Below are 21,708 nucleotides of genomic sequence, written 5' to 3'. Positions count from 1 at the left end.
TCACAGCTCACTGCCGCCTCGAAACAGGCTCAAGCAAGGAGTCTCAGCCTCCCGAGCAGCTGGAACCACAGGCATGCACCACCATACCCACCCTCCTAATTTCTCTAGAAATGCTTCTGTGCCTTTACTTGCATACATCTAGATCTTCCACCCATCTTATCTATAGAAGTTTTGGGCCAGATGGAGAGCCGATATGTCACTACTGCTGCTAAACCAACCATCCTTTCCACACTGACTTGAAATCTGTCTTCTGTCATGCATGTATACACACACACACACACACACAGACACACACACACTTAGATCTATTTCTAGGCCATCTATTCTGTACCAGAGATGCCTGTGTCTTCCTGTGTCAGGACACGTGTAGTACTTTTAGAATCAGAAGAAAGCGTTCTTTTTGTTTTTGATTTTTTTTTTAAAGAACAATGTCTTTGGACCCCTTGCCGAGCCTGGACAGGCACAGAAACTCCTGGCAGCTGGGAGGCCACGGGAGAGAGGACAGCAGGGAGGATGTCCCAGCCCTGGCCAGGAGGCCGAATCAAGGGAGAGGACAAATAAGGAGGACCCAGCTGCTTGTAAAATAGTCTTCCCTTTTATTTTAAATCAACCCTTTTCCAAGTTAGTGCCACAAGTTGAGATCAGGGGGTCAGAGCCCACTGGGACGTGGCAGGGGCAGCAGGGGGACTCATGTCCCCCGCCCCCAGCTTAGTCCCTCCAAGGATGGGACTGGCAGCCAGGGATGAAGGGTGCGAGGCTGTCTGCCCCCTCCCCTGCCAGCCCTACTCCCTAGTCTGCCCCCTCAGCTACTCCCAAGGCCAAGGACAGAGACGGGGGCACAGTGGCCAAGGGCAGGGAGGCGGTCCTGTGCGGGCTGTCCGTGGCCAAGAGTGTTAGTGGTCAGAGCCCAGGCAGGCTGGGTTAGTGGGGTCTCCTCCGGCAGCCAGGGAAGGAACTGCGGAGAGAGGGAGAGACAGGGCAGTGATGCAGGCTGGAGGGCCTGCCCGGCGCGATCCACCCAGCAGGAAGCACGCAGCCCATGCCTGGAGCAGCTCAGAGGGCAGGAGGGGAGGGCAGAGGCCAGGCTGTGGGAGCTGGGGTGGCCCTTGGAAGCTCACCGAAGAGGGGAGCCAGGCTCCAGTCCAGCCGGGAGGAGGGGCTCAGATAGACGACTGCCACTGCACAAAGCGCTTGGATTCCTGCTGGGAGATTCGGGGTGGGGCGGGGAGAGGAGGGAATGGAGTGGGAATTGGCTTTGTACTGTGGGACCCCAGCCCCTCCTCCCTCAGGAGTCCGGGCCCCAGCCCCTCCTCCCTCAGACCCAGGAGTCCGGGCCCCGGCCCCTCCTCCCTCAGACCCAGGAGTCCGGGCCCCGGCCCCTCCTCCCTCAGACCCAGGCATCCAGTACCTGAGGGTTGAAAGGGTCGTCATCGTCTGTGTCATCGTAGTCGTCACTGGGGTTTGATGCGGGGCATGGCAGAGAGGCGGGATGGGGACCCATCAGGAGGCTGCACCCCCCTCCCCCCGCCACCGTGGTCCCCAGGTGCTGCCCCTCCTCTTCCCTCCCCAGGACCCTACCCTCCCCCGCTCCTGACCTGGGTGGGAAGAGGGCCCAGGCTCGGGGCAGGCTGCAGAGGGCAGTGGCCAGCGCTCCTGCGGACAGCAGGGAGAAGAGCAGCAGGAAGAGCAGGCCTTCCAGGGCGTCTTCGCACAGGCCCCGCAGGGCTGCGCCATAGTCCTGAGGGGAGGGCGTCATCAGGCAGTGTCCCCCCCACCCCCTCCCCCACCAGCACACGCTGTGCACACCAGTCTGACCGTCCTCCCGGCTGTGGTACTGCACACGTCAGCTGACCACTCTGTGCCTCAGTTTCCCCTGTCAAAAGGCAGTTCTGAGAATACAGTGGGTACAGTGGGGTCATTGGTGTGATAGGCCTGGCACTCAGGAATTAATTGCACAGCCTCCAGACTTGGCTTCTCCTGAGCTGTACCCCCCTTGTCATTGCAGGCCCCTATCTCCCTTTCACATGGGTCCTCCCCAATCAGCACCCCACATCCAGAACCAGTCCAGCATCTCCCACCAGCCCTGGACCCTCTCCTCCATCTTCATCTACCCAGGAACCTGAGAACTGCTACTCCCGTTTCCCTTCTCCCTCCCGGCAGCGGCACCTCCTGCAAGAACATCCTCCCCTGTACCAAGTGGCAGGCCAGCCACTGCCAGCTCCGCCTTGGTCCAGGGGTGAGAGCTTCATAACCTGGGCCCTGCTGACATTTTGAGCCAGATCATTCTCTGTGGTGACGGCGCTGCCCTTTGTGTTGTGGGGTGCTGAGCAGCCCCACTCAGCTCCACCCACCAGATGCCAGGAGCACCCCCTCCCGCAGTGTGACAACCAACAGCAACTCGGCACCCGGCCAAGTGTCCCTGGGGGCAGAACTCCTCACCCAGCCAAGTGTCCCTGGGGGCAGAATCACTGGCCTAGAGCACATGGAACAGCACGTAGAAGAACCAACCAGTGGCTCAGGATGACACTGCACACACAATACACACTCAACCTGCCAACAAATGCTGGCTCTGATGACTGTCGTCCCAAGAAATCAGCAGAAACGGCCTTCACCGAGTGCTATCCCAAGAAATCAGCAGAACGGCCTTCACCGAGTGCTAAGCACCTGCATGGCATATGCATTCAGTGGGGGTTGACACAGCCTGCTCTTCCCCAGGCGCTGCCCCCAGTACCAGGAAACTTCAGTAAACAGGACCGAGAAGGTCATCTCAGAGGCTGGTGTGCAACGAGGTAGGAGGGCGGGGGTCAGTGCAGGGCAGGGGTAGGTTGGGTGACCCCACCAGCAGGGATGGGTCCTCCAGGAAGGAGCCAGGCAGAGGGCTGTGCAGAGGAAGCTGGGAGGGGCTGAGGCCAGAGGCAGACATATCCAGGACTGACTACCTAGGCCCTCGTAGGTCAGGGCGAGGAAAAGGGATTTTAATCCATGTCCAAGGGGAATCACTGAGCGTTTTAAGCAGAGGAAGAACTTGATCGGATTGTGTTTTAAAAGGATCACCCGGCTGGCTGGCTGGCTGTTGCATGGAGGACAGATGGGGGTCGGCGAGGGGGAACAGGGAAGAGGCCCCTCTGATCGTGGTGGCTAGGATGCGGGGACCAGGGCACAGCGGCGGTGGTAGGAACAGTGGTGGGAGTCCAGATAGCTTTCAGAGGAAGGGCCAACAGAACTTGTTCTGAGAATGGTTGTGGGAGGTAAGAGCCTGAGTTTCTGGCAGGAGCACCTGGTTGAGGTGGGGTGTCTGTTACTAAGCCAGTGAAGGTGGGGGTAGGGACCTGTCGGGGCAATGGAGGCTCTGTTTTGAGAGTATTGGTACATGCACACTGTCCTTCATCCTCACAACAGCCCTGCCAGGCAGACACTGACCCTCTCACGCTGCCGCCTCTTGCAATGGTGGAAAGAAGTTGCAGCCCAGAGAGGGCAAGCTACTAGCCCAGAGTCACACTCTCTGGAAGGGGCAAAAGCGATATTGGAGCTGATTCTCTTCAGCTCCAGAGCCCACCCTCCTTCCTCCTCATCCCTGATGTCCCTTATTGTTGATTTTTTTTTTTTTAAATAGAGATGGGGTTTCACCATGTTGGCCAGGCTGGTCTTGAACTCCTGAGCTGAAGGAGTTCTGATCTGCCCCACTGGGCCTCCCAAAGTGCTGGGTTTATAGGCACGAGGCACCCATGCCCAGCCTCCTCCTTTTTTTTTTTTTTTTTTTTTTGAGATGGATTCTCTCTCTGTCACCCCGGCTGGAGTACAGTGGCGCGATCTCAGCTCACTGCAACCTCCACCGCCTGGGTTCAAGCAATTCTCGTGCCTCAGCCTCCTGAGTAGCTGGGATTACAGGGTTGCGCCACCACGCCCGGCTAGTTTTTTTGTATTTTTAGTAGAGATGGGATTTTGCCATGTTGGCCAGGCTGGTCTCAAACTCCTGACCTCAGGTGATCTGCCCACCTTGGATTACAGGCGTGAGCCACAGTGCCTGGCCCTGCCACTTATTCTTGATTTTAATCTGTGAAGACCTTGATGCCCTGACAGGGGAGATGGAGACCCAGGGTCTCATGGTGCAGTGGTAGGGAAGGGTAGAGTGATCTGTCCTCCTCCTTCCCTTCCCTCCCTCCACAAAGGAGTCTGGGAGCCTGTATTCCAGCCCAGTTTCTGCCTAGGCCACAGAAAAGTGCCTGGACCCCAGTTTATCTTTATGCAAAAGATCAGGGCAGCCCTGGACTGAGTGGGGGCCCAGCCTTTCTCAGCTCAATAGTCGGCAATTCTGAGCATGGCTTCAGTGCTTACTCCCCACTCCCTTTTTGGAATGCCAGTTCCAGAAGGGTGGGGGGCAGTGGGAGCCACGGAAGGGGTCTCTCTGAGCCGGACCAGGGAAAGCTCAGATCCATGTGATGGTGTAGACGAATCCCTCTTGGGTAGGGTTGCCAGATCAAATTCAGGACTTCCTGTTAAATTTGAATATCGGATGCCCAATACATAATTTTCTAGTATAAGTATCTCCCCAGCATTGCACCGGGCATACTTATAGCAGAGTGGTTTGCTGTTTGCTGAATCTGGCAGCCCTATTCTAGGGTCCATGTGGGGACAGATGGGGAGGGGGCCACGCTTCCTTCTCCAGGGGTGAGAACAAGGCCTCAGCGGCAGCAGGGACATTGGGCATGGAGAGCAGATGGATGAAGACATTTCAGAAGCAGACAAGACTGGGCAACTGCCTGGCTGTTGGGGGCAGAGGGCGGGGCCCTCCGGAAGGTCCCTCTCTCCTCAGTGTGCACGGGCCAGCTGGCCGTGTGACCTTGGGAAAGTCCCTCAACTCTGCACCTCATCTTCTAAATCTGTTAGGTGGGATAATCATAGTTCCTTCTTCATAGCATTATTATGAGGCATCGATGAGTTGCCACCTGTGAAACGCAACAGGGTCAGGTACTTGGTGAGGCTATGCACATGTGAGGTCTTTGATGGGAAGACTGGCCAGGGAAAGGCATCCTTGGGTGTGTGTTTTAGAACAGCTCTTACTGGTTTTGTTTGTTTGTGACAGAGTTTCGCTCTTGTTGCCCAGGCTGGAGTGTAGTGGCGCAATCTTGGCTCACTGCAACCTCTGCCTGGCGGATTCAAGCGATTCTCCTGCCTCAGCCTCCCGAGTAGTTGGGATTATAGGCGCCCACCACCACGCCCGGCTAACTTTTTCTATTTTTAGTAGAGATGGGGTTTCACCATGTTGGCCAGGCTGGTCTTGAACTCCTGACCTCAGGTGATCCACCCACCTGGGCCTCCCAAAGTGCTGGGATTACAGGTGTGAGCCTCCGCGCCCCGCCAGCTCCTACTGTTTTATAAGGGGAATTTTTTTTTTTTCAATCCTCACAGCCATCCAGTGGAAAAACAAACAAACAAAAACCTCGTCCTTCCTCACGGTACGGGTGGGAAGCAGAGTCAGCCATGCTCACCTGTCCATGGCCATGCAGCCTGCGGCAGAGCCCAAACTGGAGCCTGCAGGACACCAGATATCTTTCCTCCTGGGCGCCCTGCCCGCGCCTGCCTGTCCAGTGTATGAACAGCACACGCCGCAGGGGAGCTGGACAGGTGCCCACTCTTGCAATCCCAGGTTTATAAGTGAGGGAACTAACTGAGGTGCAGAGATGTTAGGTGACTTGCCCTTGGCCAAGAGCTAGGACTGGAACCCGGGCAGTCTTGCTCCAGAACTCACTGAGCGGCAGCCTCTAGGAGGGAGGGAGAGGCAGGAGGAGGGAGGGAGAGGCAGGAGGACGGAGAGAGGAGAGAAGACAAGGAAGGAAAAGGTGGCAGGAATGGACGGGGAGGGTGGGATGGGGACCCAGCGGGGAGTGCGGGATTGGGGGGGAAAGGGAGGGAGGAGGGAAGGAATATGGATAATGCTTGATAGGTAGACCACAGGTTATAAATAGGTAGAGAATAGATATAGGACAGATAAATCATATAAACAGAGGATACAGAGATATCCTCAGGCGCAATGGCAGGGGTCCAAGGAGAAGAAGGAGGTAGTTCTGTGGGTCGAGGCAGAGGCTCCCAGTGGGAGAAGAAATCGGGAGAAGGAAGGGGTTCACCTTGTGCAGGCCGCGGCAGTGTAGCAGTGCCACCAACTGGTGGAAATTTCCTTCTGTCACATTCAGAGTCTCCTCCAAGGACAGCAGAGGCTTCTGCGGGGCGAGGAGAGGTCGTTTTCCCACGAACTTTTCAGGCCCGCCCATCGCCCTGGCCCCGCCCTGCGGCCCCGCCCACAACATAAGGCCCCGCCTAGCTCTGCAGCCCCGCCCACAACCCAGGGCCCGCCCACAACCCAGGGCCCGCCCACACACGGCCAACCGGTCTAGTTATGTGGGTCCCACCTACGCCCCACAGCTCCATCCCGCCCCGTCCGCCTTCCCCTTGGCGTCTGCGTGTCTGGGGAGCGGCCACCCACCGACCTGCGCTGAAGGGAACTGAGGCACAGCTTCTCGCTCCAGGCCCAGCAGCTGGGAGTGGATGTTGGCCAGAGCTCGCTGGGACAGAGTCAGCCTCTGCAGAAAGAGAAAGGGAGGGAGGAGGACCCAGGAGTATACGCCCCCAGCCCGGCCCTCTCTCCTCTCCTCCGGACACAGCACTCGGGCCCCTGGCCTGCATCCTCCCCGGAACCCAGGAGTCCAGGCCCCAGCCCCAGCCCCGCCCCCTCCCTTCAGAGTCCAGATTTCTGGTTCCCTCAACACCCGTTTCCCTTGCCCGCAGCCCTAACCTGTTGGAAGGGGTTGGAGACGGCCTGGTTGCAGAGGAAATAATAGCTCAGGATGTCTGAAGTGGGAGGAGGAGAGGGGAGGAGGCCATAAGCCTGGGCCCCCAGGGATCTCCCGGGGGAAGGCCGGGGACTGGGGGGTTAGCAGGGTTAGGGGCCTCAGCCCAGCCCTGGAGCCCTCCTGGAGCCAGATGGCCTTACCTTCAGAGGCCCGCCAGCCCCGCGTCCCTTCTGCTCCTGCCACAGCCAGAGCAGGCGCTGGTGGGCATCCCTATACTCCCTGGGAACCCCTGACTAAATGGTGCTCCCCAGTTTTCTCCAGGGGGCCAAACCCCCCATTCCTGACCCCCAGGAGCACCAGCATCTTTACCCTACCCTCTTTTCCAGCCCACCAGGAGAGGCGCTGCCAGCTGGAGCAGAAGGGATGAGGGTCTGGCGGGTGGCAGGGCTCCAGGAGGGCTCCGAGCTGGGGAGTGGCCAGGAGCCCTGCTTCCCTTCCAGAGGGCTGGGTCTCGCCTGGCAGGCTGCACCCCCACCCCACCCTGGTCAGGACCGGGCACAGAGGAGGCCTGAGGAAGCCAAGGCCTGCACTGCCCAACCCGGCGGACCCACCGGGCCCTTGGAAATCACCTGAGCTGAGCCCTGTTTCCTCCTGGGTCAGGTTCAGAACATAAGGGTCTGGATTGGAGCAGAAGTCACTGAGGCCCTGCGTGAGGCAGCAGAAAAGGGGCTCAAACCCAAAACTGCCCCGATTCCACACTCCCACAGCACCTAGTGCCTGGCTCCCCAGCTCCCCTCCCCACCCAGGGGTCCAGGTCCCAGCCCCTCCTCCCTCAGACTCAGGAGTCCAGGCCCCAGGCTCCTTGTCCCTCAGACCGAGGGGTTCAGACTCTCCAGCCCTTTCTCCCTCAGACTTAGGAGTCTAGGCCCCCGGCTCCTCCTCCCTCACACCCAGGAGTCCAGACCCCCAGCCCCTCCTCCTTCAGACCTAGGAATCCAGGTTTCCAGCCCCTCCTCCATTACAGTTCAAACGTCCAGGACACCAATCTGTACCCACTCAGGACCCAGGAAACCAGCCCTAAACCTCAGAGCTGTGATCGTGCCCCCCAATTCCTTTCTCTACTAAGCCATGCCATCCTGAGATCCAGAAGTTGAAGTCTCCAGGCCCCCTGAGTCCCAGAGCCCAATGGCCCGGCCCTGGCACTCACCACGGCCGTGGCTGCCTCCAGGCCCATGGAGCCCCAGCTCAGGACGAGAACCAGGAGACTCATGACTGTCATCCTAGAGTGGGGGAGGGAGGATTAGCCTGGAGTTCTTAATCTCCTAGCCTAGCCTCTTTCCACACCCCAACTCCCATCACAGCCGCCCCCCACCTCCACCCACCTCTGGAGCCTGGAGGATCAGAATTAGGGACACAAAAGTTCGGTGGTTGGGGGTAGGCCAGTGGCTGCTGACGTCCAGCTGGACATCTGGCTCCTGCCCAGATGAGCAGGGTGTGGGGTATGAGCAGGGCCCTGGGCTGGGTGGCCACAGCTTGGATCCCAGCTCCAGGACCCTGGGACAGTGACTGCTCACCTCTGGACTCACTTCCCCTGAAGGCTCCCAAGTCCACCCACAGCCTGGTCAGCCTCTGGCTCTGCCTTGTCTCCTCTGAGAATGGGAGACAGTTCCAGGGCTGAAATCTGAAAGCCTCTGGACTTTCCCGGTGGGGAGGGGTGCAGGGGGCGTGTCAGCATTGGTAGGGTGACCAACAAGCAGGAAGGGCACCCAGGAGTCCCCAAACTGAAGGCCTGGCCTCCAGTCCCAGACCTGCCCTGTGTTGGCTAGGTTTATGGGTCTGCAAGCCTTCGAGGGGTCTCTCCCACTCTCTCAGGGGCAATGGAGGCACAAGTTCAACTCCACCCCACCCCACCAGGGCCAGAGAGGATACAGGGACTCCTCCAATGGGAATGGCCTGCCTGGTTCAAATCCCAGCTCTGGCACTTCTAGCTGTGTGGCCCTGAGCAAGTGGCCCAACCTCTCTGATCTTCAGTCTCTCCCTCTGTTAAACAGGGAGAAGGGCCGGGCGTGGTAGCTTGTGCCTGTAAACCCAGTACTTTGGAAGGCTGAGGCGGGCTGATCACTTGAGGCCAGGAGTTCGAGACCAGCCTGGGCAACATAAGACTCCATCTCTACAAAAATATGCAAAACTTAGCCAGGCACGGTGGCTCATGCCTATAATCCAGGCACTTTGGGAGGCTGAGGCGGGCGGATCACCTTAGGTCAGGAGTTTGAGACCGTCCTGACCAACATGGAGAAACCCCGTCTCTACTGAAAATACAAAATTAGACAGGTGTGGTGGCATATGCCTGTAATCCCAGCTACTTGGGAGGCTGAAGCAGGAGAATCGCCTGAACCCAGGAGGCAGAGGTTGCAGTGGAGCCACTGAACTCCAGCCTGGAAAACAAGAGCCAAACTGCAGTTCATAATAATAATAATAATAATAATAATAATAATAATAATAATAACTTAGCCGGGAGTGGTGGCATAAGCCCATGGTCCCAGCTACTCTGGAGGCTGAGGTGGGGGGATCACTTGAGCCTCAGGGGACAGAGGCTGCAGTGAGCCGTGATCGTGCCACTGCACTCCAGCCTGGGCAACAAAGCAAGACCTTCTCAAAATAAAAAACAGGGAGAAAGAAGCACCTTCCTCACAGGGGGCATGAGGCGCTCCAGGGAGTACAGAGAAGAGTGTCGGGCACGTAGAGCGAGCTGTGAAGTCAGTGTGGGAGCGAGCTGTGAAGTCAGTGTGGGCCTGCGGCTCTGCCACGACACTTAAGGACGGCTCAGTCTTGGACTCGGCCACCCTCTGCCTCAGGTCCCTGACCGGCCACATGGAGCCTTATGGTAGCTCCTTCATGTGGTGGAGGCAACTGAAGGAATCAGCGTGCATGACCCTCAATAGATCATCATCCTCATCTGCTTTTTTTTTTTGAGACGGAGTCTCACTGTGTCGCCCAGGCTGGAGTGCAGTGGTGCGATCTCAGCTCACCGCAACCTCCACCTCCCGGGTTCAAGCGATTCTCCTGCCTCAGCCTCCCGAGTAGCTGGTACTACAGGCGCCCGCCACCACGCCCGGCTAATTTTTGTATTTTTAGTAGGGACGGGGTTTCACTGCGTTTGCCAGGATGGTCTCGATCTCCTGACTTCGTGATCCACCCACCTCGGCCTCCCAAAGTGCTGGGATTACAGGCGTGAGCCACCGCGCCCGGACTTTTTTTTTTTTTTTTTTTTTTGAGATGGAGTCTCACTCTGTCGCCCAGGCTGGAGTGCAATGGTGTGATTTTGGCTCACCACAACCTCCACCTCCCGGGTTCAAGTGATTCTCCTGCCTCAGCCTCCTGAGTAGCTGGGACTACAGGCGCCCGCCACTACACCCGGCTAATTTTTGTATTTTTAATAGAGACAGGGTTTCTCCATGTTGGTCAGGCTGGTCTCGAACTCCTGACCTCATGATCCACCCACCTCGGCCTCCCAAAGTGCTGGGATTACAGGCGTGAGCCACCACGCCTGGCCTCATCCTCATCTTTATTGCAAACACAATGATTATTTCTGCCATGATTCCAGCATACTTCATACTGTGAGGGCTGCCTGTTTTCAGGTCTGTCCCCGCCTCCCTTCTGAGCTGCTCTGACTCTCTTTTCTTCGTGTGTACCTGGTCCTGAAGGACCACGGTCCTCCGTGTAGGAGAGTTGTAAGACTGAGGTCCTGCCTGCCAGGAGAGTGCCAGGCAAGCACTCGGTCCCCCTACTGCCTGCACTTACACGATCACCAGCCACTTGCTCTGCTTCGCCAGGCCCAGGAGGGTGAAGAGGCAGACCAGCAGCTCCAGGAGCAGCAGGAGGACGTAGGCCAGCCACCTGGGAGGCGAGAGGGTAGGGCTGAAACCACAAACCTGCCTCCAGGCACCCCGGCGGAACAGCAACCCCCCACCAACATTCACCCTGCCTCCCAGCTCAGCCTCACATTCACCACCCTCCAAGCTCAGCTTCCTGCTGTTTACTGTGTCTGGACCACAGCTCAGCTCATCTGTGAAATAGTGTTATCAGGAGACGGGACACTGGAGCGGTTTAGAATACAGGTCCTGAGCACCTGGGACTATCCCCTGGCCGGGCCGCACACATGTGCCCTGCGACCAGGGACACGTGATGTGTCCTCTCCAAGCTCCCCGTCCCAGACCCCACCCTGCCGAGTGGAGATATTCGTTCTCAGACTGCACCAAGGATCCCATCACATCCCCGGAAGGCATGACGTCTGGAGGCAGAGGCTGCCTGGTCTCAACCCCAGCGCTTCTGCTTAACCGGCCGGGTAACTCTGTCTTGGTAACCTTAGCCTCTCGTTCCTCAGTTTCCCCACATGTAATGTGGGGAGCACAACAGCACTGGCTTGAGAATGTTGCCTCGAGTGGGATGCGTGACTAGAAGTGCTTAGGAGAGTGTCAAGCATGTGGACACACTTAGAGGTTAGCCTGAGCATGAACGAGGGAACTGAGATGTTATTTAATAGTTAATACTTGGCCGGGCGCGGTGGCTCACGCCTGTAATCCACACACTTTGGAAGGCTGAGGCGGGCAGATCACTTGAGGTCAGGAGTTTGAGACCAGCCTGGCCAACATGGTGAAACCCCGTCTTTACTAAAAATACAACAATTAGCCGGGCGTGGTGGTGCACGCCTGTAATCCCAGCTACTTGGGAGGCTGAGGCAGGGGAATCATTTGAACCCATGAGGCGGAGGTTGCAGTGAGCTGAGATTGCACCATTGCACTCCAGCCTGGGCGACAAGAGTGAGACTTAGTCGCAAAAATGAAAAAAAAAGTTAATACTTAAATATCAGCGAAGGGCCCACCACCGTGATTCAGGAGGTGCAAGCATGCAAGCCACAGTGAGAGACAGGACTAGCTGGATGTCCGAGGCAGACTAATAATCCCTAAGCCTAGCTGGGAAGGTGACTGCATCCACCTTTAAACACGGGGCTTGCAACTTAGCTCACACCCAACCAATCAGGTAGTAAAGAGAGCTCACTAAAGTGCTAATTAGGCAAAAATAGGAGGTAAAGAAATAGCCAATCATCTATCACTGGAGATCACAGGGGAAGGGACAATGATTGGGATATAAACCCAGGCATTCCAGCCGGCAACAGCTACCCCCTTTGGGTCCCCTTCCTTTGTATGGGAGTTCTGTTTTCACTCTATTACATCTTGAAACTGCACACTCTTCTGGTCCGTGTCTGTTACGGCTCAAGCTGAGCTTTCCCTCGCCGTCCATCACTGCTGTTTGCCGCCGTCGCAGACCCACCACTGACTTCCACCCCTCCGGGTCCGGCAGGGTGTCCACTGTGCTCCTGATCCAGCGAGGCAACCATCACTGCTCCCAATCGGGCTAGAGGCTCGCCATTGTTCCTGCACAGCTAAGTGCCTGGGTTCGTCCTGATCGAGCTGAACACTAGTCGCTGGGTTCCACGGTTCTCTTCTGTGACCCACGGCTTCTAATAGAGCTATAACACTCACCGCATGGCCCAAGATCCCATTCCTTGGAATCCGTGAGGCCAAGAACCCCAGGTCAGAGAACAAGAGGCTTGCCGCCATCTTGTAAGTGGCCACCACGATCTTGGGAGCTCTAGGAGCGAGGACCCCCCCGTAACAACAGCACAGTGCCCGGCACATAGTAAGTGCTCAGTTAATCCTGCCATTCTCTGCAGGCCCCACAAGCTTGGGCTTCACTCCTTACCCTCATCTCTGGCTGCTTCCCCCCAGCCTCGCAAGTGCCCCCTCCAGCAAGACTCCCTTGGGGGCCCCTGATTTGTCTGTTGAGGGACTCCCAAGTGTGGGGTGCTTTCGCAGTGGTGCAGCCGGAAGATATTTTCTAGCGATGGTGGGTCTGCCTCACCCTGGCATCACCCTTATGGCTCCCCCCACTTCCCTGCCCTCCCCCAGAAGGAGGAGCTGAGGCCCGGCTTATGCAGCCCCTGGGCCTGACCACAATGCAGGACCTGGACTTCTTCAAACCCAGGCCTGTCTCTTGCACCTGCCGCCCTGCGGGTGTGTCCTGACCTCCAGCTTTTTCAGCCCCAGTCGGCCTTCCCCGCTGGAGCGCAGCATCCCGGAAGGTCTCCCGAATCTCAGCCCCTGCCCCGTGGGCAGGGCCCCCAGCTGACATCGGATGAATGAATGAATGAATGAATGATTACTAATGGTCAAAGCAATGAGGACACCATCATGGTGGCCGCTGGGAAGGGTGGCTGCCTGGATGCTGCACAGCTCACTGCCTCCTCTCCTCCAAATGCCACCTTCTCAGGCCCCCTGATGAACTGCCAGAGTCTGTCCCACCTCATCTCCCTCTATAATTTTCTTTTTTTTTTTTTTAAGACGGAGTCTCGCTCTGTCACCCAGGCTGGAGTACAGTGGCGCGATCTCGGCTCACTGCAAGCTCCACTTCCTGGGTTCAAGCGATTCTCCTGTCTCAGCCTCCCAAGTAGCTGGGACTACAGGCACCCGCCACCACGCCCGGCTAATTTTTGTATTTTTAGTAGAGACGGGATTTCACTGTGCTAGCCAGGATGGTCTCAATCTCTTGACCTCGTGATCCGCCTGCCTCAGCCTCCCAAAGTGCTGGGATTACAGGCGTGAACCACCACGCCCAGCCCCCTCCGTAATTTTCTCCAAAGTTCTCATGGCCCAACACCTTACAGACAATGTTTTTCTCTGCGTTTGTCCCTTGCTAGCCCCCCGGAAGGACGCAGCCACGTGGCAGGGATTTCTGCCACTTGCTCACTGCCCTGCCCGCCACCTGGGCGACTGCACTTCACACCTCTGCGGTGCTCTCCCTGTGCTAATCATCCTTCTCAGCACTCAGATGCCAACTCAACAACTCGCACCAATTCAACAAGGGGGACGCTGCCCCGATTCCCATTTCACAGATGGGGAAACCAAGGCACAGGCCTGCAAAGTAACTTGATTGCGGCCGCATGGTCAGGGAGGGGCTGGCTGGCTTTCGAGCTCAGGTTCCTGACCTGTAGGTATGCTGCCTCTTTCACCAGAGGGTGCTAAATAAATAGTGCTGAACAACACTTTGAGAGGCCAAGGCGGGCAGATCACAAGGTCAGGAGTTTGAGACCAGCCTGGCTAACATGGTGAAACCCCATCTCTACTAAAAATACAAAAATTAACCGGGCGTGGTGGCGCGTGCCTGTAATGCCAGCTACTTGGGAGGCTGCGGCAGGAGAATCGCTTGAATCCAGGAGGCGGAGGTTGCAGTGAGTCGAGATCGTGCCACTGCACTCCAGCCTGGGCGACAGAGGGAGACTCCATCTCAAAAAAGAAAAAAAAAATAGTGCTGAACAAATACACATGTCACACGGATGAACAAGTAAGTGAGTGGCCTGCTGGGTTAGTCCAGGAGTGACTGAGTCCAAGAGTGACTTGCTGAATGAGTGAGTCAAGGAATGAATGCATATGTGAATAAGTGAGTGGAGTGATGTGGAGGGGGTAAGTGAGTGAATGGGCAAGGACATGGGTGTCAGGATGGCCGTGGGGTCTGGTGATCTGTCCCTCTGCAGTAGGTTTCTCAACCTCATCTTTTTTTTTTTTTTTTTTTTTTTTTTTGAGATGGAGTCTCACTCTATCGCCCAGGCTGGAGTGCAATGGCGAAATCTCAGCTCACTGCAACCTCCATTTCCCGGGTTCAAGGGATTCTCCTGCTTCAGCCTCCTAAGTAGCTGGGATTACAGACATCTGCCACCACGCCCAGCTAATTTTTGTATTTTTGGTAGAGACGGGGTTTCTCCATGTTGGCCAGGCTGGTCTCAAACTCCTGACTTCAGGTGATCCACCCACCTTGGCCTCCTAAAGTGCTGGGATTACAGGCCTGAGCCACCGCGCCTGGCCAACCTCGTCATAATTGTCATGGTGGCTGGATCATTCCCTGCCAATGGGTGGGGAGGGGGGTCTTGTGCATCGCAGGGCGTTGAACAGTCCCTGGGCTCTACCCACTGGATGCCAGCAGTGCACACACACGCTCCAGCTGTCACAACCAAAACTGCCTCCAGGCATTGCCAACTGTCCCCCCGGGGACTCCACCTGAGAGCTGCCAGCACAGAGAGCAAGAAGAGCAGCCTCTCACCTGTACTCCTCCACGAACGACACATCTTCAGCCACCTGCAGGGGGCTCAGGGGCACTCCCTGCCAGAAGGCCAGCCCCTGCAGCTGCTGGGCCACAGCCTCCGCCTGCCGCCGAGCCCCTCGGGCGGCAGCCACCAGCTCCGTGCGCGGCTCGAGCACCTCCTCCAGGGTGGTCAGCTCTGTCCTCACCGCCTCGCCCAGCCTCTCCACCGTCTCTAACACCTGGGGATAGGACAGGGGCTGAGGTCTGGAAGGACATCCTGGGGGGAGCCCACGGTCGAGGCATGGGGTTTTAGAGGTGAAGGAGGGGTGCATAGTAGCGGGTGTCTGAGATCTGGAGTCTGGGGCATCTGAGGATTGAGGAAGGGAAGGGGTTGGGGAAGGGCTCCAAGATCAAGTTCATGGAGTTCTGTGGCCTCTTTCCAGAGCTCTGGATGGTTGGTAGCTTGAGCCCAGGGTAGCGAGTCCAGCCCCAGGACTGAGATTAAGTCTGGAGCTTTAGGTCTGAAGTTTTCATCTGCCTTCCAGAATCTGGTGTTTCAAGTCTGGGTCCCATGGTCTAGGGTCTGCAGCTGGACATGGAATCTAAGGCATGAGGTGGGGCCAGGCCTCAGCCCCAGGGCCCAAAATCCTGGAGCTGATGTCGGAGCTGAAGCCTCAAGTTGGGGACCTGGGCCTCAGGGCGGGGGTCCCTGAGCTTGCTTACGGGCCAAGAATCAGGTCTGGGGCCCTGGATCTGGCCCGTGGACAGGGGCTGGTGTCCCTGGTGCTTGGTTTCTGTGTGGCTTGGGGGTTCCAAGTAAGGTCCAGGGCTGGGCCTGGGTGTGAGGTCCTCAATTTGCAGCCAGGGTAGGGAGTTGGGTGGACAGTCTGAGGTCTGGGGGTCTCAGGATGAAGCTCTGAATCTGGGTTCCTAAGCTTCAAGCCTGGGGTCTTAGCTCTGAGTTTGGATCCCTTTGTCCTTGGGTGTGGGGAGCCCCTCTGGGTATGGGTCTGGGGTCCCACTGGTTGCTGGCCCCTCACCAGGTGGTCAATGGTGCTGAGTGTGTGGTTGGCGTGCAGCAGCGCGGAGCTGAGCTGGGACACCCCATCACTGGTCTCACTGTTGCCATAGAAACCGATGCCAATGCCAGTGCTGAGCGGAGGAGGAGGGAGAGGAATCTCAGCAGGTCCCAGGACCCCAGGGGCCACCGTCCCCTCCCACCCCATCCCCTCCACCTCGCCTTCTTTTCCACCCTTCCCGTCTCTCAGCCCCAACTCATTGGTCCAGCCCGTGGGAAAAGGGCGACTTCAGCCTGGCCCCCATCGGTTGCCAAGGTAACGGGAAGGCCTCGCTCCCCCAGCGGAGGGACGTCATTGTGATGCTAATGGTGGGTGGAGTGGTGGGGGGGAGGGAGCCCCCGATTTAACTCACACCTCCCTGGAGCAGAACCCCAGTCACACCCAGCTCCGGGATGGGCCGTCTTCCCCTCCCTATGACTGACGGCCCCACACCCTTCCGCCCGCATCCTTTGCCAGGCAGGCAGCCCTCCTGGCACCTGTCCTAGGGTGCCCTAGGGTCCTTGGAGCCCGCAGTGCCGACCCTTCAGTGCTGAGACGTTCTCCGCCCCCACCTCCTGGGGGTTCCTAAGGGTACGAGGCGGGCAGCTGCCACCATCTCCTGGGGGGACACTGAGCCTGGAGCTCTCAACCTTCCCCCACCCAGGACCCAAGCGTCTGGCCAGCTGGGAGGGAAGTAAGGGAATGTGGGAGGGAGGCTGGAGGATGAGCGAGAAGCCGTGCCCCCACCCCGGCCCTGCCAACACACAGAGCTCCATTGTGGGGCCTGAATGTGGGGCCCCAGACCCCTCCCATCCCCGCCCCCGGCCGGTGTCCCGCAGTGGAGGAGGCGGGAGCCTGACACCCTCCCGGTTCCCAGCCCCGGCTGAGCCTCCACCCCCATCCCTCGGGTCGGACGCCCAGTGTCCCCGCCCCATTGTTCAGAGTCCTACAAAGCTCCTCTTGTTCCCAGGCTGTGGGGGCTGGGGCCGTGTCTCTCCCCCACTGGGCCTTTGTCCACCTCCCCTGTCTCCCCCCATGCCAGAGAGCCGGAGGAGGAAGCGTCCTGGATACAGGGCATCCCTACAGGTCCCTCCCCTTGCCCGCTGTGGGTCCAGGGCAGGCCTCTGGCCCTCTGGGACCCCCGTCTGTGGAAGAGGATAGCTGTCTATAACCTGTGGATGCTGCCCTGCCGGGGAGGGGGCTGTGCTCAGAGCTTGTTCTTGGTAGGTGGTGTGTTCACATTGGAAGCCCCCTAAGCTCCCTTTGAGGGATGTGAGGGGGTCCTACTAACCTGGGTCTGAATCTCTGTGCTGCCTCTTAAGCCACATGGCCTTGAAAGGTGACCTCCCCTCTGTCCCTGAGCCTTCCTCTTTGGAAACTGAGCCTGACACCTCTGAATCCAGCAGCGTTATTGTGAGAAGGAATTAGACCAGCTCGGGTCTGGGCACAGATGAGGTGCTCTTGGAGGGTGATTATATCTATTTATCATCCATCTCCCTGATTAGAACATAAGCTGCATGAGGGGCTCCTTGCCTGGCTTGGTCAGTATCTGGCATATAGTAAATTCTCAATAAACAGTTGTCGAATGAATGAGCTGGTGAATGACGGAATGACAGACATCACCAGTTAACGTTGGCTGAGAGTAGCTGCAAGTCAGACACTGTGCTTTCTCTCCATCTTACCCCAGCAGGAGGTGGGCGAGATGATAATGCCCGGTTTACAGATGTGGAAATTGAGGCCCAGGGAGACTATCACTCCCTTAGGTCACACAGCTATTCAATGGGAGAGCCACCAAAACCAGGCCATCTGACTGCCCCTGCGCCTTCTCACCAGATGGCTGCCTTTGATTCACTTCCTCTCCAGAACCTCACTTTCTCCATCCATCAAATGGGACAGTCCTTCCTGCTGTGTGCTGAAGTGGGCTTGCAAATGGCGGGGAGAGGGATGAGGGAGTTTCCTCCTTCCTGTCTCCTTCCTCCATGTCCCCGGAGGACACCCCCAGGAAGGCCAGCAGAGAGCTTGGGGAGCCATGTCCCCACCACCCACCCACCCTGGGGCCCCATTACCAGCCGGCGAGAAGGGCAACAATGCAGCTCCAGGTGACGCAGCCTCCCCCGGGCGAGGGGATCTTGGACCCGGGGGGCTCGGGGGGCCGGCAGCAGCAGAAACGGATGAGGTAGACAGCGATGAAAATGAGGCTCAGGCCCAAGCCCAGGCCCGCCAAGGCCGCCACCAGCAACAAGGCCTGGGGAAGGGGGTGACATCAGACCTCCGAGGGCACCAGCGTGTTCCACACTCAGATCCCCCTTCCTGCGTGGCTGGGGGGTTGGGGTCTGGGATGTCAGAGTGAAGGTGGGAGGCATCCCTGGCCTAATCTTGGGGGAGATTGGGTCCCAGCCCCTCCCAGGCTGGCAGCTGGAGCTCCAGGTGTCAGGGCCAGCTTGCTGGAGGGAGCTTCCAACTGGGGGCCCCAAGCCCTGGGTCCCAGTTCTGCTCTGCCCTCCAATGGCTGTGCAATCTTTAGCAGGAACCGCCCCTTCTCCGAGCCTAGGTTTCCTTCTCTCTGCAGCCAGCAGTTGGAATGGAGCATTTCCCAAGGACCTGCCAAGGCCCCTCCACAATCGTGTGGGATCAGGGGGCGGGTGGGGGTGTGGGGGCACCTGTTCCTGGTGCCTTGGGCCAGGCTGGGGAGGCATGCTTCCTCCCCCTCTCCTCCCTGCTCACTGTCTCCCCTGCTGCTGAGCGCCACACCCCACTGCGCCTGAGCTTGTCACCCAGGGACGGGGCGAGGGGCTGTGTGGCAACGTGTGTGTGTGTGTGTGTGTATGCAAGACTCAGAAATGGAAACTGGAAGAGTGAAGACAGAACAGAGAGAGAGAGAGAGAGAGGGAGGCACAGGCAGAAAGACACAACCAAAAAAAGAGACAAAGATAAGACAAGGTTCGGGCATGAGTCAGAAAAAGGCAGAGAGCAAAAGGGATCAAATCAGAGAGGAAGAGCAGAGTAAGGGAGAGAGAGTGTGAGAACACTATGGAGACAGGAGAGACACACAAGGACAGAGAGGCGGAGAGAGCCAAGGCCCGGAAGACAGAGGCAGGCCGCGGAAACGTTCTGCAGTGGGCAAAGCCTTGCAGAATAACAGGGCTGTCCGTGTGGCGGGGATTTCACAGCTGACCTGTGCGGTCCCAGAGGCCCAGAGGCCCACAGTGGCCCAGGGGGTTTGCACTGAGCCCTGGGGCATGGAGGGACAACATTGGGATCAGAGTCACACCTCTGGACTTGCCAAGGCTGTTTCCCCTAAACCACGGTGTTTCTGCCTTTGTCCACACACATACACACACAGTGGCACAGTGGTGTGTGTGTATGTCCCAAGTGTGTGCAGTGTTTGTGTTTCTGGTCTGAGACTGGATGTTTTTATCTTTGGGTTGTCTCCACGAGATGAGGATGCACCTGAGTGTGCCTCCTGGGTGCACTGCTGTCTGCAAATGAGAACATCTGTGGGCATTTGTGTGTTCTGGGCACAGTTCCTTGGGTCTGTGAGTGGGTCGGGTTGTGCGTGTGTAACAGTGTGGATGAGTGTGTGTGTGGATGCGTGACTGCATGTGTGTGTGTGCACATGAATGTTATAGTCAATATATGTGTGCATGTGTGTGTAGATGTGAATGTGGAATGCATGTGTGTGTGAGTGTGTGTGTGTATATGGGAGTATAAACGTGTATGTGTGACTGTGCTTGCATGAGTGTGTGAGCATATACATATAAGTTCAGTGTGTGCTTGTATATGGGAGTAAATGCTTATACGTGTGTATGTGAGCGTGTGTTGTGAGTCACTGTGTGCAGTGTGTGTGTGCATATGTGTGATTGTGTATGTGTAAGTGGGTATACCCATGTGAGTGTATGCATGTGTCTATATGCGCGTGTTGTATGTGGGTGTGAGTGCATAATGGGAGTAGAACATGGGTATATGTGTGTGTGCATATGTGAGTGTGTAATGTGAGTAAGTGGGCGTGTGTGTGTGCCTGTGCATATGTGTGTGTGTGCATGTGTGTAATGAAAGTAAGTGGGCATGTCTGAGTGTGTCTGTGCGTGTGTGTGCATGTGAGTGTGTAATGGGAGTAAGTGGGCGTGTCTGAGTGTGCCTGTGCATATGTGTTTGCATGTGAGTGTGTTGGGGTAAGTGGGCGTGTGTGTGTGCCTGTGCATATGTGAGTGTGTGCATGTGAGTGTGTAATGGGAGTAAGTGGACGTGTGTGTGTGCCTGTGCATATGCGGGTGAGTGTGTGTGTGTGGCTGTGTGCCTCCCCCGGGCCAGTGTCCCAGAGGCCCTGGCTGTGTCTGCAGCTGTACCCACAGTGGTCGCGTCCCTGGAGGGGTCCCCCTCGCCTTCCTCGGCTGTGGGGCTCTGCCCGCGCATCCCTGCCACCCTGACCCTGAACCCCGACCATGGGGGCGGAGTGAGGCTCCCCCAAACCCGTGCCTCTGGCGGTGACTGGGGCCACGGATCCCCGCATGCGGCTTCGGGAGGTCTCCGGGCCAGAGCGGGCGTGAGTCTGGGCCGAGGCCGGAGCCGGTGGAGCGGTGGCGTTGGAGGTGGCCGTTGTGTAACCGCGAGGCTGTGGGCGAGGGGACGGCCGTCCCCGTGTGTGGGGAGAGGGGGCGGCGAGAAGCAGGCGGGGAAGAGCTGCTCAGGGCTGTGCCAGCCATGACCCAAATAGCTCAGAACACAGCACTCATCCCCTCCGCGCTTTTCTGGGACCCCTCCACGCCCCCTGAGCTCTCCAATCCCAGCCCCGCTTTCGCAGGAGCAACCCAGGACGGAGCCCAGGGGCTAGGCCCCACCGGCAGGGCCAGGACCCGTCCTGGGGCCACATCGGGACTCCCAGCACCCCCACCCGTCCCCAGCTCAGCAAAGCCTTTCTCCTCATTAATCTCAAAGTCAAGGACTTGAGTTAAACTGGGTCAGGGGACAGCTCTTTCGCCCATTGGAGCTGCCCCGAGCCGGGCCCCTTCCCCAGGGACCCCGGCTTCCGTGAGGTTCCCACACCGGCCCCACCCTCGGGACCCGGGTCTGTCATCCCGAGGCTCCCCAAACCCAGCCTCATCTCGGCCCTCACCCCTGCAGCGCCCTGACCGCCCCTTCTTTCTTGGGACGGGCAACAAGCTTCCTCTCCCAGAGCCCCTTCATTTTCCAGCCCTGGCCCTCAGCCCTTGGAGCCCCCTTCCCCATTTCAGACTCTCAATCCCATCCCAGCACCGCAGAAGCCAGCGTTTTCCCCTCCACCGTTATCAGGTCCGCTGTCTCCTGGGTCCCACCTTATCTGGGACATATTCACCTGCTCTCATCCTGTGGGGCTGGGTCATCTTTTAGGGCAGGGAGAGTAGACCTACCCTCCCGATGACCCTGGAGGCCGGCTTCCCAGGCAGGTATCAGACACCCGGGAATCCGGGCCCCCCTCCCCTCCTCTCCATGAACTCAGGGGTCCAGGCCCCCAGCCTTCCCTTATTTAGAGAGCTCGAGGTCTGGACCCCCAGCGCGCGTCCCAGGAGAACCTCCAGGCATGGGTGCCCCAGGCTCCTCCTCCCTCCGAAACCCCAAAGTCCGGGCCGGCCCCCAGCCTCCGGGGCAGCTCAGGAAATCTGTGACCCAGCCCCCTTCTCCCTCGGGACCCAGGAGCTCCGGCCCCCAGCCCTGGCCCCCAGGCCCTGGCGCCCGGTCCCACCTGCTGG

The 21,708-nt window shown here is 58.1% G+C and overlaps 1 protein-coding gene across 10 annotated transcripts in view; it reads right to left on the bottom strand.

Annotated features, from left to right (window-relative positions):
• Window positions 1-573: 573 nt before the first annotated feature.
• The window catches only part of TTYH1 (tweety family member 1), a 21,344-nt gene continuing 209 nt past the window's right edge, over window positions 574-21,708 (bottom strand). Inside the window, exons 1-14 of one of the 10 annotated variants that reach the window (XM_054539011.2) lie at window positions 21,702-21,708; window positions 18,049-18,227; window positions 15,965-16,076; window positions 14,943-15,163; window positions 10,590-10,685; window positions 7,996-8,068; window positions 7,418-7,493; window positions 6,791-6,846; window positions 6,486-6,578; window positions 6,126-6,218; window positions 1,596-1,738; window positions 1,409-1,454; window positions 1,119-1,202; window positions 574-955 (exon numbers count right to left, since the gene is read on the bottom strand). The exon at window positions 21,702-21,708 is cut by the window's right edge and continues 202 nt beyond it. In XM_054539011.2, coding sequence (XP_054394986.1) covers window positions 1,161-1,202; window positions 1,409-1,454; window positions 1,596-1,738; window positions 6,126-6,218; window positions 6,486-6,578; window positions 6,791-6,846; window positions 7,418-7,493; window positions 7,996-8,068; window positions 10,590-10,685; window positions 14,943-15,163; window positions 15,965-16,076; window positions 18,049-18,227; window positions 21,702-21,708 — 1,237 coding nt within the window. In that variant the 3' untranslated portion in view covers window positions 574-955; window positions 1,119-1,160. Of the gene's footprint in view, window positions 956-1,118; window positions 1,203-1,408; window positions 1,455-1,595; window positions 1,739-6,125; window positions 6,219-6,485; window positions 6,579-6,790; window positions 6,847-7,417; window positions 7,494-7,995; window positions 8,069-10,589; window positions 10,686-14,942; window positions 15,164-15,964; window positions 16,077-18,048; window positions 18,228-20,458; window positions 20,682-21,701 lie in introns of those variants that run through there. The other 9 variants (XM_024237761.3, XM_024237760.2, XM_054539010.2 and 6 more) reach the window with 9 other exon arrangements.

Source organism: Pongo abelii, chromosome 20, assembly GCF_028885655.2.
Source record: "Pongo abelii isolate AG06213 chromosome 20, NHGRI_mPonAbe1-v2.0_pri, whole genome shotgun sequence".
NCBI classification, from domain to species: Eukaryota; Metazoa; Chordata; class Mammalia; order Primates; family Hominidae; genus Pongo; species Pongo abelii.
Note: the sequence above shows the minus strand (reverse complement) of the source record. Positions and strands in the feature narration are given on the sequence as shown.